Raw genomic sequence first — 16,604 nt, forward strand, 5'->3', positions numbered from 1 at the left:
GTACAATGCCAGGGTGGCTTTTTAAAAAAATTTTTATTGGTGTGTAATAGATTTACAATGTTGTGTTAGTTTCAGGTGTACAGCAAGGTGATTCAATTATACATGTACATATATTCATTCTTTTTCAGATTCTTTACCTATATAAGTTATTACAGATTATTGAATAGAGTTTCCTGTGCTAGAAGTCCTTATTAGTTATCTATTTTGTAGATAGTAGTGTGTATATGTCAGAGAAGGCAATGGCACCCCACTCCAGTACTCTTGCCTGGAAAACCCCATGAACGGAGGAGCCTGGTAGGCTGCAGTCCATGGGGTCTTGAAGAGTTGGACACGACTGAGTGACTTCACTTTCACTTTTCACTTTCTTGCATTGGAGAAGGAAATGGCAACCCACTCCAGTGTTCTTGCCTGGAGAATCCCAGGGATGGCGGAGCCTGGTGGGCTGCTGTCTGTGGGGTCACACAGAGTCGGACACGACTGAAGCGACTTAGCAGCAGCAGCAGCAGCAGCAGTGTGTATATGTTAATCCCAAACTCCTAATTTATCCTCTACCCACTACATTTCCCCTTTGGTAACCATAGGTTTGTTTCAAAATCTGTGAGTCTGTTTCTGTATCGTAAATAAGTTCATTTGTGTCATTTTTAAAAATTAGATTCCACATATAAGTAATATTATATGATATTTGTCTTTGTCTAACTTGACTTCACTTAGTATGGTAATTTCTAGGTCCATCCATGTTGCTGCAAATAATACTATTTCATTGTTTTTTTTTTATGGCCAAGTAATATTCCATTGTATACAGGTATGGATATTGGGTGATGATCTGTGGTCACAATTCACTTCCACCACATCTATCCCTGCCCCAACCTGTTTGGAATCCGTTGAGTTTTGTTTTGTTTTGTTTTTCAAATTCAAAGCTGAGACTAAATTCAAACTTAAGGTCCTATGTCCAACACTGTGGTGTTGGAGAAGACTCTTGAGAGTCCCTTGGATTGCAAGGAGATCCAACCTGTCTATCCTAAAGGAGATCAGTCCTGGGTGTTCATTGGAAGGACTGATGCTGAAGCTGAAACTCCAATACTTTGGCTACCTCATGCGAAGAGTTGACTCATTGGAAAAGACTCTGATGCTGGGAGGGATTGGGGGCAGGAGGAGAAGGGGGTGACAGAGGATGAGATGGCTGGATGGCATCACCGACTCGATGGACATGAGTTCGAGTGAACTCTGGGAGTTGGTGATGGACAGGGAGGCCTTGTGTGCTGCGGGTCACAAAGAGTCAGACACGACTGAGCAACTGAACTAACTGACTGAGTATTGAGTCGAGTTTCCTGTGCTATACCGTAGGTCCTAGTCTCTTTTATATTATTAAAAAGCATATTAAAAAGCAGAGATATTAAAAAAAAAAAAGCAGAGATGTTACTTTGTGACAAAGGTCTGTCTAGTGAAAACTGTGGTTTTTCCAGCAGTCATGTATGGATGTGAGAATGGACTATAAAGAAAATTGAGCACCAGAGAATTGATGCTTTTGAACTGTGGTGTTGAAGAAGACTCTTGAGAGTCCCTTGGACTGCAAGGAGATCCAACCAGTCAATCCTAAAGGAAATCAGTCCTGAATATTCATTTAAAGGACTGATGCTGAAACTCCAATATTTTGGCCACCTGATGCAAAGAACTGACTCACTGGAAAAGACCCTGATGCTGGGAAGGATTGATGGCAGGAGAATAAGGGGATGGGATAGAGGACCAGATGGTTGGATGGCATCACTGACTTGATGGGCAAGAATTTAAACAAGCTCCAGGAGTTGGTGATGAACAGGGAAGCAGTTCATCACCAGAAGCAGAAGCATCACGTGGTGCAGTCCATGGGGTCGCAAAGAGTTGAATATGACTGACTGAACTGAACTGAAAGGCAGGAACACAAGTGCCCAGTTCCCAGAGGCCAGACAGAAACAGAAGGTGAGTCTGGGGCTGAAGCCAAAAAAGCAGAAGATGATGAATTCCTCAGTGAGCTGCTAGGCCTGACCTGGGAGAGTGCCTGAGAGGGCAGCCATAGCAGTGGCTGCTGGGAGCATATGTGGCCCGTTTGTCCACATGAATCAGGTTCATGAAATGACCATGAGCAGAACTGGCTTCCTACTGTCTCTCCATTTGTGCAGGAGCCTTTTGCTGGACACTTGGAATGCTTATCACTGAAGCACACAATTAGGACTTGGTTTGGTAAGTTTAAAGACCATGACATAATGAGATCTTTCATAAAAGAAAATGGTGTCAGTGCAAAATATACAGGGACCATTTTCCTGAAGAAATGCTTTACAGAACAGCACCCTGGTGCAATTACACGTCAGATTGATCCAGCCTTATAATGATAAAATTCCATCTCCATAGGGTTCAGAGTGTTACTTAAGAATCTTAAATATGCTGTCAGACAGTGTCTGGAAAAGGAAAAAAATTCTTACTCCTTTTTTTTACTTCCTTTCCAAAATATCTAACTAAATAAAAGTAGAAATGAATGGATTTTTCACATTTCCTTCACACATTGAATAATAATGACTGTGACCTGGATTTTTTTTTGTCTGCAAAGTAAAATATATTCCAAAAATTCAACATTCATCTTTACAGCTGATTCTGTATTTTTAGAACTTGTGTTTTCCACACTTATGTAATTGGCTATTAACTTTAATGGAACAATTTTTAAAAGTCAGGAGCCAGTCCTATGCTGGGGTGCTTGGAGAGATTCGGGAGGTTAGTTTGCTCATCGCTTTGTGCTCATTCAGAACGGCCTCGGGAGCCAGCCAGAAGGTCCAGTCCCTCTCCTGTTTTCAAAGACTTTGCAACCCCACTTTTTCACAATCTGACTTCTCATTCCACTCCTGCCTTGTGACCTCATTTTATCTTTATGAGACTTGGGATGAGTGAAAACAATAACAGGTTACCATTTTATGAGGGCTTCCCGGGTAGTGCTAAAGAATCCACCTGCTAATGCAGGAGACATTAGAGACGCACGTTTGATCCCTAGGTCGGGAAGATCCCCTGGAAGAGGGCATGGCAAACCACTATAGTATTCTTGCCTTGAGAATCCCATGAATAGAGGAGCCTTGTGGGCTACAGTCCATAAGGTCTCAATGAGTCAGACATGACTGAAGTGACTTAGCATGCACGCACACATTATGAAAAGGCAGTGCCCCCAACCCTGCTTTGGTTTAAGGGTTCCCTGTGTCGAAGGAAGCACCACCTCCTCCTAGTAACCGTGATCAGAAACCTGTGCCTTACCCTGGATATCTTCCCTTCAGTACCCATTTGCAGTCCATCACCAGACTTTATTTCACCTCCCAACTATGTCTCAAAGCCACTTCCTTCTTTCCACTCCCCACCACTGCTTGGGTCTGGGTTACCATGATGGTTAATTCTCTTTGTTTCCTTGCTCCTGGGCTCTAGTACCCAGTCAGTATTTAATCAAACGTGAATCCAGACATTGCCGTGAGTGTGTGCTTTACATCCACCAGCAGTTGACTTGAAGTAAAGAGAATAACCCTTGATAATGTGAGTAGGCCTCCTTCATTCAACTGATTTCCTTAAAAGCAAAAACTGAAGTTTCCCAGAAAAGATGTTCTGTTTCAGGATTGCAACATCAACTACTGCCAGCCTGCCCTGCAGAGTTTAGACTTGCCAGCCCCCATGACTGAATGGGTCAATTCCCTAAAATAAATCTATATAGATAGATATCAGTGTTAATTGACTCTTATTTCTGCTTCTCTGGAGAGCCCTAACTGATAAGAGCTGCTCAGGATCTCAACTGTTACCCCTACTGCTGCTGCTAAGTCGCTTCAGTTGTGTCTGACTCTGCGTGACCCCATAGACGGCAGCCCACCAGGCTCCCCTGTCCCTGGGATTCTCCAGGCAAGAACACCGGAGTGGGTTGCCATTTCCTTCTCCAATGCATGAAAGTGAAAAGTGAAAGTGAAGTCACTCAGTCATGTCCAACTCTTAGCGACCCCATGGACTGCAGCCTACCAGGCTCCTCCATCCATGGGATTTTCCAGGCAAGAGTACTGGAGTGGGGTGCCATGGCCTTCTCCAACTGTTACCTCTAGTTACCGCCTAACTGGTGTTCTGGTTGTCTGTTGCTGCATTATAAATTGATGACTTGTGACTTCCTTTGCAGTCCAGTAGTGAAGACTCTGTGCTGCCACTGCAGGGAGCACAGGTTTGATCCCTAGTCAAGGAGCTAAGATCCCACATCCTGTGCAGCTTGGCCAAGAAAAAACACAAAAACGAAAGGCAGTTGACTTAAGGCAATGATTTCATACTCTCTCACAGTTCCATTGGCTGACTGGGCTGAGCTGGGGGACTCTTCATCGAGGGCTGTCTTATGTTTTGTAGTCGGTGGTTGGCCTGGGCTGGGCTGGACCCCCACAGTGGCCTGCTCCCACAGCTGGTGGTTGATGTTGACTTTCGTAGGAGCTCAGCGAGGGCTGCCATTTATATTGCCTGCAAGAGACACTTTGCTTGTGACCTGTGCTTCTTACAGCTTCCTGTCCAGAGACTGAATGTTCCAGGAGACTCAGGCAGAAGCCCCAAGATTTTTATGACCCAGAACACCACTTATGCTGTGTTCTGTTGATCACAAGAGTCACAGAGGCCAGCCCAGATTCGAGGGAAGGGCTTTGAGATTTTATTTCTTAATATGAGGAATACCAAGCATGCATAGGAAGAGAAGGAACTGGTAGTGGTCATCTTTGGAGACCATCTTCAGTACTGGGTCACTGCCATATCCTCCTAACTGACCACACCAGTTTATTCAATCCCCCCTCCCCTGACTTGTCCTCCCCACTAGAGCTAGGGGATGACCCTGGCAGATCTCATTGTGTCCTTGCCATAACTAGACCTTCAATGACTTGTTCTTTCCCATAGAAAGAAGTGGAATTGTTCCCCTTATCTTACTTCTGAGACTTGTCCTGATGCAGTTCTTCACGGTTCCCTACCACGCACTCTACCTTCCAATGCCAGCCAGAGTTTCTTCCAGCAATTTGCATGTTTCATGTTCTTTCTCCTCCCAGCTTCCACATGCCCTGTTTTCTGTTTCTCAGTGTCTTTCTCTGCCTTACTTGTCTCCCTTTATAGTAAGGCCCCTACATACGAACCTTCAAGTTTTAAGCTTTCAGAGATACGAACTTGCATTTTCATGTCCAATTGTGTAAGTTAGTTCACGTATCCAGCATGCTTTTCAAGATGCTGTACTGTAAGATTTAAAACGTTTTTATTTACTTTTTGTGTTTCTTTCTTACATATTATTTGTGTGAAAAGTATTATAAACCTTTGACAGTACAGTAAAATACAGCCAATCATGCTAGTTGGGTACCTAGGCTAACTTTGTTGAACTTACGAACAAATTGGACTTAAAAACGTGCTCTCAGATTGCAATGGTGAATAAGTCCCTTGATTTGTGCAGGTACTAATGTTTTAAAACTCCTTTTCCTAGGACCCTCATTAGACTCTTAAGGAATGGATCCCAGAAAAAGGCAGCTCTTTAGTCTCTGACTTACCCTGCCTGCCACATGTCTCATTAGGGAGTCTCAGAGAGTTTGATAAACAGAAGACAGGCCTGTGAGCCCTGGGCTGGGACACTTGGGTAGTTAGTATTCAGTGTCCTATAGTGTCTTGTACACTGTGAGCCTTAAGCCATCATTAACATTTCATGGAAATCTGGGAAGCATCCCATTTAAAACTAAAGAATTTTGACCAGGGACTCAAAATGAACTGGAAAAAAAAGTGAAGATGAAAACCAGGGAAACACTCAGCACCTATAGTGGTAAAAGAAAAAGGAATTTCTTCAATTTGAACAAAAATCTCTGCCTCCAAAGTATTTCATTAGACCAACTGTGATGCAACTTGTACATCTTCAGATTCCACCTTTATAGGTCAAGGCTAAAAGTATTAAGCCTTGACCAACCTACTTCTTGAGAGTGATAGCTTATGGTGAACTATGTCAGATTTGTGATCTCTGAAGAAGATTTAGCTTCAGGACCAGGGACCAGGCTTTATCACTCAAGAGCTTTTGTATAGCAAAGTTTTATTAAAGTATAAAAAGGGACAGAGAGAGCTTCTGACATAGACATCAGAAGGGGGACGGAGAGTGCCCCCCTTGCTAGTCTTAGCAACGGAGCTATACACTTTTCAATTGGTTATTAACAATAAATCAAAAGAATGTCTCAAGGCTGTAAAGGTCTTAACAGACCCACTCCCACAATAAATATTTGAAGATAACAGGATTAGAACTAATAATAGAAAGATCTTACTAGACCTGCTCCCATAATATACATTTTAAGGTGACAGGATTAGTCAGAAGATTCTCAAGAAGGAGAAACATGTCCTCAAGCAGGATACATTGTTGTTATATAATCATTGGTACAGAGTTTAAAGAAAAGCATATCCTTGAGCAAGATAAGTTGTTTTTTTTTGTTTTTTTTTGTTTTTTTTTTTAAGATAACTTGTTTTGTTGTGCAGTCATCAGCTCTGGGCTTAAAGAAAAAAAATTTTTTTGTCCTTCTCTCTTCCTTGAGAACTCCAGATTCCAATCTCCTCCTCAAGAGCCCGGAACCCCTTTCTTCTCCTCAGGGACCCTGGACTTCTTATCATCTTGCCTAGGAACTGACTCTCTCAAGAGTGAAGCACTCTGAAAGGAAGTAAGCTGCTTCTAGATTTGGAAATCTGTGCAGTATAGAGGGTCTCCAGTCTTTTCCTAACCCACTCCAGTGTTCTTGCCTGGAGAATCCCAGGGACGGGGGAGCCTGGTGGGCCGCCGTCTGTGGGGTCGCACAGAGTTGGACACAACTGAAGTGACTTAGCAGCAGCAGCAGCAGTCTTTTCCTGGAGGTGGAAGGGAGTAGATTTCTTTTTGGAACTGGATTGTGTGGATAAAGTTGCTGAAAGCATGACGGAGCAGGATTAGATCATCATCAAGCCAGGGGTTTCTTTTCCATTAAATTCTGGGACACAATGTCTGGACCGCTTGATAACCCTGATCCCGTCCATCGACGACCATGGACACCCTCTGTGTAAAACAAGAACCTTGAATGTCTCAGTTATATAGAGGGTTTGAAGCATTCACATGTAAGATTTTTTGCAGCCTTTGAGTTGTGTCTGGACAGGTTGTCAGCGAGGTGCTACCAGCATTATTTTGGGAGCCACTATGTCGTTTGGTGCCTTCTGGAAAGCATTCTAACGGAAAAAGCTCAAAGTCAAGCATTACCCACCCAATGTACTCTAATGTAAATTGCAGAGAAGTGAATGTTAGAAAATGTAAGTTAACGTAAGGTAACAACCTCGGTCTTATCACAGTAAACTCTCAACTCCTGTTTTCTCATCTCTAAAATAGGAATAATTTTATGTTCTACTTCATACTAAATGTGCAATGCTCTGGAAAGTACAGTGCTTTACAGGGATGGGTTTGTGAATGCCAATCTGGCTGAATATTTACTCTGCATTGGAAAGGGTGAGCTTTTTGACTTTGTCTATGGGTTCAAATGCTAATTCATTCCTGAAACACTCTCACAGACACCCCCCAAAATAGTTTTGCCAGTTCTCTGAGCAACTTGGCTCAGTTAAGTTGACGATGAAATTCACCATCACATCCAGGTAATACCATCAGTGTCCTTTATTTCTTATTTGTCCTGATGCACTCACAATAATGAGCGTGGCAATTTCCCCCTTTATGCATAAAAAGAACAAGCTTGGTGGGCTACAGTCCACGGGTCGCAAAGAGTCGGACACGACTGAGCGACTTCACTTTTGTTCTTTTTATGCATAGAGGGGGAAATTGCCATGCTCATTATTGTGAGTGCATCAGGTTGACTTTGGAGTCACCAAGGGTTAGAATTGACTTTGTTTTTAGGAATGATGGAAAATGGAATAACAGAAATAAAGTTTTATTTTGTTTTGTTTGTTCTAAGCATCTCAGCTCTATACTAGCACTGGCTGTTACAGGGATCTTTACCTTGCAGATGAACTGGGAAATGACAAAGAGCGTAAATTTATAATTCTGCCACTGACTATAAAGGCTTAAAGTGTCACATTAGTAAGTGACCCAACATAGGCTACAAAAATGATGTTTTGGATAATTATTCTGATGTTTTTCCTGGGAAGTTATTATGAGTGTTTAGATGTTTAACATTGATTTTCCCCCCTCTTTTTATTTTTATTTTTTCATTGGCATATAATTGCTTTACAATGTTGTGTTATTGTACTTTTTGCTACACAACAAAGTTAACATTGATTTTTGATAGTGATTTCTTTAAAAGTGCAAGGAAGGAATGGCTAAATTGATTCTGATACATTCAGACAATGGAACATGACTCCAGCAATAAAAAGGGACAAGTTACCAACATACACAGCAACATACATGAATGGCAGAAACATTTATACCAAGTGAAAGAAGCCTTACACAAAAGTATATATATGATATGATATTTTAAATTAATTAAATACAAAAAACTTTATTAGAGTACAATTGATTTAAAATGTTGTGTTAATATGATTATGCTTATATAAATTCTGGAACAGGCAAAACTAATGTTTGGTAAAAAAAAAAAAAAAAGATCACGAATGGTGTTGACTTGAGGTGGGGTTGGACTGGAGGTGGACTAGAAGAGTTTGAGGAATTGTTTGGTAGAGTTGGTAATATTCTATATCTTGATAGAGGATTGGGTTACAGGGGTCTCTGCACTTCTCAAAACTCATTGAATACATTTGGGATTTTATTGTATGTAAATTCTACCCCCAAATACATAATAATGTTATACATGCTGAAGTATTTAGGGCTGAAGTCTACTGATACCTTCAATTTACTTTGAATTGTAATATCTGTAACAGCAAAAGTGAATTGATGGGTAAATACACATTAAGGCAAATACAGTAAAAAAAAAAATTACTTGTGGAGTCTATCTGGTCATTATTCAAATGCACATTGTCCAGTTCTTTCAAATTTCCCGTGGATTTGAAAATTTTATAATTGAGAATATAATTTCAGAAAATTAGAAAAAAAAATTTGGCTGCACTGTATGGCTTGTAGTATCTCAGTTCCCTGACCAAGGATTGAATCCAGGCCACAGCATTGAAGGCACTGAATCCTAACCAGTAGCCCACCAGGGAACTCCCAGAAAAAAACTATTTAAAATCCCACAAAGGGTACTCTGCTTAGTGCTTTTGTGTGTGTATGATGCAATATTCTTTCAAGCACCATATATCCTTAGAGAAATTAAATTACTTGTAGACAGTACTTGAGAATCTATTCTACTGCCTTTCTCAACATGTTTTGTAAGAGATATTTAAAATTATAAATACATAAGGATTTCTGAGTTTGCAGTATGTCACATGAATTGTTATGAAATTAAATTTATCATTAAGAATACTATCATGTTTTTGATGACACATCATTTCATTTTCAATGTTTTCTTTTGTTGTTCTCCATGATCTCACTTTTAGAAATGGTAGGTTCTGAAATACAGAGAGGGATACTATTTTAATAAGATAAGCTGACTTATAAGAATTCATTTGAAAATCTTGATTTTTACAGTTCAAATAATATCATAGCACTGACTTTTCATACCCTGAAAATTATTGGAATCCAAGATGACTGGAATGTAATTCAAAATGAACAGGACTTCCCTGGTGGTCCAGTGGTTAAGAATTCACTTTGCAGTTCAGAGGACACAGGTTTAATCCCATCCCTGGTCAAGGAACTAAGATCCCATCCACCACAATTAAAGATACCATGTGCTGCAACTAAGACCTGACACAGTCAAAAAAATGAATAAATATTTTTTTAAATGACCATGATAGACCAGAGTGTTGTATTTTTTTCAAAAGAAACAAGTTCAGTAGGAACATATATAAAAGTATACCCTTCAGGACCAAAGCCAGTTAAAAAATGTGCAGTGTAGAAGAACCAGTTGGGAATCTAGGGTATCAATACCCACTGAGTATTCACTGTTCCTTGTGCTATGTAGGACCCAACTATAATATATATTTTTAAGTGAACAGAGAAATATGTAAAGGTTTAAAGATGAACAAGATGACTTTAGTGAAAACCGGTCTTAGGAAAAAATCTGAGAGAAGAGGAAATTCTCTAAATGCATCAAGATGGAAAAAGTTCAAGCTTTGCTTGATGATTACCATTTTCATTTACATGAAGTGTTTTTATGGAAAGATTCTGTGAGAAACTAACCAGAGAAGTGGATTTAAGAAAAGAGAGTTCAGTTTTGCAAATGACAGAGTCTCTTGACTTCAAGGTTATGAAATTATGATCAAGAGATTATATGGAATCTACATCTCTGGAGAATTACACTTGCAAAATGTAAATTCTGAGTGGTTCTAGATTCACCTGCCAGAAGTTGGGGGTAAACTCGGATGATCCCTGGAAGGACCTTTCTGGGTCTGCATTCTGGCAGTAAGGTGTCACTCCACTAGAACAGTTAACAGACATTGCTTGGCTCTAAATTACTCTAAACTTTCTCTAAAGAATGGCAGCTTTAAATTCGCCTCACTTAAAAATTCACTCTATTAATGTGCATCAGTGCAGTTATGGTTAGCTGTACTGTACTGTATACTTGCAATTTGCTAAGAAAGTAAATCTCAAGTATTCTTACCATAAAAAAAAAGAAAGATAACTATGTGGAGTGATGGAATATGTTGATTAGTTTGATTATGGTGATGAATGTACAATATGTGTGAGTATCAAAACATGAACATAAACAATTTGCATTTGTGATTTTTTTTTTTTTTTTTTTTTTGGCCACGCTGCATGGCTTGCAGGATCTTAGTTCCCTGACCAAGAGATTGAACCCAGGCCCTCTGCCATAATGTCCTAACCACTGGACCACCAGGGAATTCCCTGTATTTGTGAATTATACTTCAATGAAGCTTGAAAAAAATCACTGTTGAATGGTGCTTCTTTTTGTTGAAATTGTCTTGTAATAAATGATTACGTATTGCTTTGGTGATGGTGTGTGATACTGGTCTTAATTTGATTTCTATACTTTTTAATAAAATAATTAGAAAGTATTCTATCATTTTCTTTTTGTGGTTACAACATTATCATGAGAAAGAAGTCTTTATATTTATTTTATATATTTATTTACTTAATTATTTTTGGCAGCACTGGGTCTTTGTTGCTGTGCAAGGACTTTCTCTAGTTGAGGCAAGTGGGAGTCACTCTCTAGTTGCATTGCACAGACTTCTCATTGTGGTGGTTTCTTTTGTTGCAGAGCACGGGGTCTAGGGCACGTGGGCTCAGTAGTTGTGGCTCCCAGATTCCAGAGCACAGCTCAATAGTTGTGGCACATGGACTTAGTTGTTCTACGGCATGTGGGATCTTCCTGGAGCAGGGCTCGAATCCATGTTCGCTGCATTGGCAGGTGGATTCTTTACCACTGGACCACCAGAGAAGTCCCAAGTCTTTATATATAAACCATTATATACTCAGCATTTCCTATGGGTGACTCAGTCCTTACCTGAGTGTGAGTACATTAGTGGTGTTTGCTATTTTATCCTTGCCCCATCCAGGGCCAGTTAGAATGGAATGAGATAAAGATAAAGATACCTTGTGAATGAGGTATCTTCTCTCTGAAAGTCAATATGGCAAAATTCTCTTCTGCATTTTCCCTCCTCATCTCTATTTTGGATTTCTTAATCTTAATCCTTGACTCATTTGTATCCTTATCCTTCACAGAGCAAAACTCGCTTCCTGTTGTGATGCTGTTCAAAACTTCATTGTTTCTCAAAACAACACTCCCATTGGGACCAACATGACGTATGAGGTGGAAAGTAAAAGCAAAATCCAAATTAAAGAAAACATTTTTGATATGTTGCCAGTGGTGAGTGAAAATTTCTTGTGGTTTCTTTGTGTCACCATTTAGGGTGAACATTGTCTCAGATGAAGTAATAACATAAAAATGGAGGAGCTGATTCATTAAAATGCCACACTCTGATGTGTAAGATACGTACAGCGGTCCATTTTCAGCAGGCAGTTTTGAATCCTTGTGGCTCTGCAAGGAATGGTATTTGTATCTTAAATAATAAACTCTTCTAGACCTTGAGTCTTCATGACTCATCCTAGTATGAGATGAAGTATTGGGCTTTCTGCATAGTAATTACCAGGACTTGGGGAGATAACCATTTTTTACCTGGTTCTTCCACTTGTCAGTTTTGGTGCCTAACTCAGTTTTTTCACAGAGAACTGCAGGTTTATGTGACTAATCTTTGGGAAGTAAATACATTAGAATTCCTGGTTAGTAAACATTGCTTCCACTAGACAGGGATTTTTTTTTTTTAATTTTAAAATTTAAGATGAATTTAGTTTGTGGGAAGCAATCTGAGAAAGATTTAAAATATATGTAATTAAGAAACTCAAATTGACAAAGATGATCATAAAAACAAATGGTGAAAGTGATATAGTTAGATATGAAGGAAGGACAGATAAAAATGAAAAATATAACAATGAAATCAATAGTAGAAAAGATAATTTTTATCCTTTTTTTCTCAGTCAGGGATTTTTATCTAGTGTGTTCACTGATACATCCCAAGTTCCTAGAACATTTCCCAGTGCATAGATGCAGTCACTGTATTTTCATTTATTAAACTAAGTAATGATACATTATCATTACAATATAAATCCAAACTTGGGGGAAATTTTTCTCATGAAGAATATCCCACTGCTAATAAACTGTACTTTCAGACATCTTTTTATGATTTCATGAAAAGCAGTTAGGCCACATCAGTGGTCAAAATGGGATCACTTTATATATGCAGTTTACCAACTGTAGAATATTCAGTTCTTACAATTAATTCCATTATGTTGGTCATTTGACTTCTTTTGACTGTTTTATTGTTATGGAAGTTGTTCCAGTTTTTTTCAAAAAAGATTACAATTAAAGGGAAGTATAATTTTCTGGGAACGAACAAAATCAATATAAAGTGTTAGAGAAAAAATATTGCACATTTTCTGGAAGGGAATGGGGACCAATTCATACAGCATTCTGAAAATCCCCTCATGATTAATTGAAATTACTAATAGCTAAAATGATAGCAACTAAAGATGGCTCAGTGGTCAAGAATCTGTCTGCAGTACAGAAGACCCAGGTTTGATCCCTGGGTCAGGAAGATCCCCTGGAGAAGGGAATGGCAAACCACTCCAGTATTCTTGCCTGGAGAATTCCATGGACAGAGGAGCCTAGAGGGCTACAGTCTTTGGGGTCACAAAGAGTCAGACACGATTGAGTGACTGACACTTTCACTTTCAAAGAATATTTATATCCCTTATCAGAGAAGGCCTTGGGGAGGTCCACAGAGAGCAACTCTTTCACCCATGCCATTTTTTCTAGTGTTTTCCTTGCTTCAGGCTGGCCAGAACAGAGGAACAGCAGGTATTTTTTGCTTCTAATTGGCACCTTGAAAAGAATAATTTAACATAAGCTTGATAATTCTGGATGAGATTAACAACAGCATCCATTTTCCAAATTGATGCTGACTTTTAAAACTGGGGTGAGGAAATTCTGAAGTTAATACAGTAACAACTGCAAAGTGAACTCACTTTTCCGTGTTTCTTCAACATCCCGTCCATGGACACAGCATCCAAAGTGCTTTCCGCACTCCCACCTTGCTGTGTTCTGCCGGGCACACAGTGAGCAAATCGCAGTGTTAGATGCTTTTGGGGAAATGTTGTAAAGTCACTTTCTCCAAAAACTCTGCCAAGTAACTTGAAAAGAAACAACAAAGTTGGTTTTCTTTCTTTCTTTTTTTTTTTTGTTTCTCCACTTCATGTTATTTTACTTACTTTTGGTCACACTGCAAAGTCATGCAGGATCTCAGTTCCCTGACCAGGGATCAAACTCATGCCCCACTACAGTGGAAATAACCACTGGACCACCAGGGAAGTCCCCAAAGTTGGTTGACAATCAGAATGAGCAACAAGCAGACTGTTGAGTTGCCCAAAGTTGCATTTTATTAGGAGGTTTAAGGGACATTGGAATTTTCATTTATTTAATCTCTTACTGAACATGAGATCTCAAAACATATGGGTTTTTTCTTCCTAGTTGACCAAGAAACCAGAGAAAAATATTCATTATATTAAGTGCTTAATTGGAGATAGGTTCCTCTCAGTAATCTCTTCTATTGTACCATAAAGAGCCTATTTACATTCCACCCTATCTGTAAAGTTCAGAATTTACTGTGTATTGTTTAGTAAACACTGTCTGAAAACAGCTGTTAATAGAAGTTCACTGACTTGCAATAATCAGAGGTATATGAGAACCATTCATTAAAGAGCCAGGCATTCTGCTGGGCATCAAAGCCATCAGGGAAATAAGGCACATCATTTTTAAAAAATTTATGTTAATTAATTGTTTGACCATGCCAAGCAGCATGTGGCATCTTAGTTCCCCAACCAGGGACTGAACCCACCCTGCAATGAAAGTGTGGGTTCTTAACCACTGAACCATCAGGGAAGTCCCAAGGCACATGCTTAAGTTAACCTTTATCCCTTGAATGAGAGCATCTGTAAGATGACAGTGGACTATGAAACAGACTGCCTGGGTGTGAATCCCAGCTCTGCTGCTGTCTAGCCATTACTTAAACTCGTGCCTCCATCTTCTTGTCTGTAAAATGCTCACAAGGCTGTTGTATGGATTCTATGTATCAAGTTACAACTCAGGAAAGTGCTTTTCCCATAAGAAGCACAATATGATTTTTCATTTTTAGGGACAATCCACATGTGCTGAAACATAGTTCTCATCACTTGTTTGGCATCTCCCAATTCAGCATCAGGAGCACAGGGCAGTCAGGTGACTCAGGGTCTGTAGGGCAGCTCAGAAGCACACTGGTCCTGGGGTGTGCTTGTACACTGGACAGGAGGGTTCCCTGACAGCAGCAGTGTAGATACCCCCATTGTGGTGATTATAATTTACCACTGGTTTAACAACCAGCTGACAAAATTCCTGAGTATTTACCAGTTGGTTCCCATAAGCTGGGACAACTGGGTTCCAACATGACATTGGGGGTTATACCCAGATGGCCACTGAGCCAGCAGTCATTCACTGAGAAGTGATGTTCGGGGGTGGGGGTGGGGGGGGTGTGTGTGGGGTGTGGGGGGTGGGGGGGGAGCTAAGATGGCAGAGGAGTAGGACGGGGAGAACACTTTCTCCCCCACAAATTCATCAAAAGAACATTTAAACGCCGAGTAAATTCCACAAAACAACTTCTGAATGCCAGCAGAGGACATCAGGCACCCAGAAAAGCAACCCAAGTCTTCGAAAGGAGGTAGAAAAAAAATATAAAAGACAAAAAAAAAAGAGACAAAAGAGGGAGGGACGGAGTTCTGTCCTGGGAAGGGAGTCTTAGAAAGAGAGAAGTTTCCAAACACCAGGAAACCTTCTCACTGCCGAATCTGTGCCAAGCTTTGGAAGCACAGAGGGCAATATAACAGGGAGGAAAATTAAATAAACAATTAAAACCTGCAGATTGTGAGCCCTACGGTAACTCCCCCAGCGGAGAAGCAGCGCAGACACCTGCACACGCCATTGGCAAGCGGGGGCTGGGCAGGGAGGCGCGGCGCGGGCTGCATCACTCAGAGTAAGGATCTGGCCTGAATACCCCGAGCGCTATCTGAGAGAAATAATTTGGGCTAGCAAACCAGACTGTGGGATATCTACCACGCGAAAAGTCAGCCCTAACCTAAGATACTGCCAGGCCCACGCACAGAACAAAGGACTGAACAGAGATAGCCGGCTGCAGACCATCCCCCTCCGGTGACAGGCAGCCAGAGCCGGAAGTGGGCAATCGCAGCCCCAGTGAGACATTACCTATAAAACTGTAAGCAAGCTTCTTTGCTAACTAAAACTTCTTGGGGCTCTGGACGGTCAACATCCACCTGAGAATGTGCACCGGTTGTACACCTAGATAACCGAGCGGCGGGGAGGCCATAAGTCGCAGCAATCGCACTGGCCAAACACCTCATCAGCTGAGCTGCTTGGACCTGGGAAGGGCATAAAACGCAGGCCCAACCGAGTCTGCACCTCTGAGGACTACCCGAGTGCCTGAACCTGAGCAGCTTGGACCTGGGAGGTGCTAGCAGCCCAGGGCTGGCCACGGATGGTTCCCGGAGGAGCAACCTAGAGCCTGAGCAGTGTGGTTAGGAAGGCTACACGCGCCGTGAGCAGGGGCAGATCCAGTGTGGCTGAGGCACTGCGAGCACACGCCAGTGTTATTTGTTTGCAGCGTCCTTCCCTCCCCACAGCGCGACTGAACAAGTGAGCACCGCCCCCCCCCCAAAAAAAATAAGTGTCCACCACCCATCCCCTTTGTGTCAGGGCAGAAACCAGACACTGAAGAGACCAACAAACAGAAGAACCTATAACAGAGGGAACCGCCTTGGAAACTACAGGCAATAGATTAAAACCCTGTGGTTAGTACCGACTACATAGGAAGGGGTCTATAGATCTTGAGAAATATAAATCGGATCAAGGAACTAGCCGAAAATGAACTGACCCCACAATACTCACAACAAAACCAGAGAAAGTCCTAGATATATTTTTACTATGTTTATGATCAGTCTT

The 16,604-nt window shown here is 41.0% G+C and overlaps 1 protein-coding gene across 1 annotated transcript in view; it reads left to right on the forward strand.

Moving 5' to 3' along the window:
- The window catches only part of ST8SIA6 (ST8 alpha-N-acetyl-neuraminide alpha-2,8-sialyltransferase 6), a 159,718-nt gene that overhangs the window by 125,788 nt on the left and 17,326 nt on the right, over positions 1-16,604 (forward strand). The window contains exon 5 of the mRNA XM_070382134.1: positions 11,726-11,870. Coding sequence (XP_070238235.1) covers positions 11,726-11,870 — 145 coding nt within the window. The remainder of the gene's footprint in view (positions 1-11,725; positions 11,871-16,604) is intronic.

The sequence above is a fragment of the Bos mutus genome, chromosome 13, assembly GCF_027580195.1.
Source record: "Bos mutus isolate GX-2022 chromosome 13, NWIPB_WYAK_1.1, whole genome shotgun sequence".
Classification (NCBI taxonomy): domain Eukaryota; kingdom Metazoa; phylum Chordata; class Mammalia; order Artiodactyla; family Bovidae; genus Bos; species Bos mutus.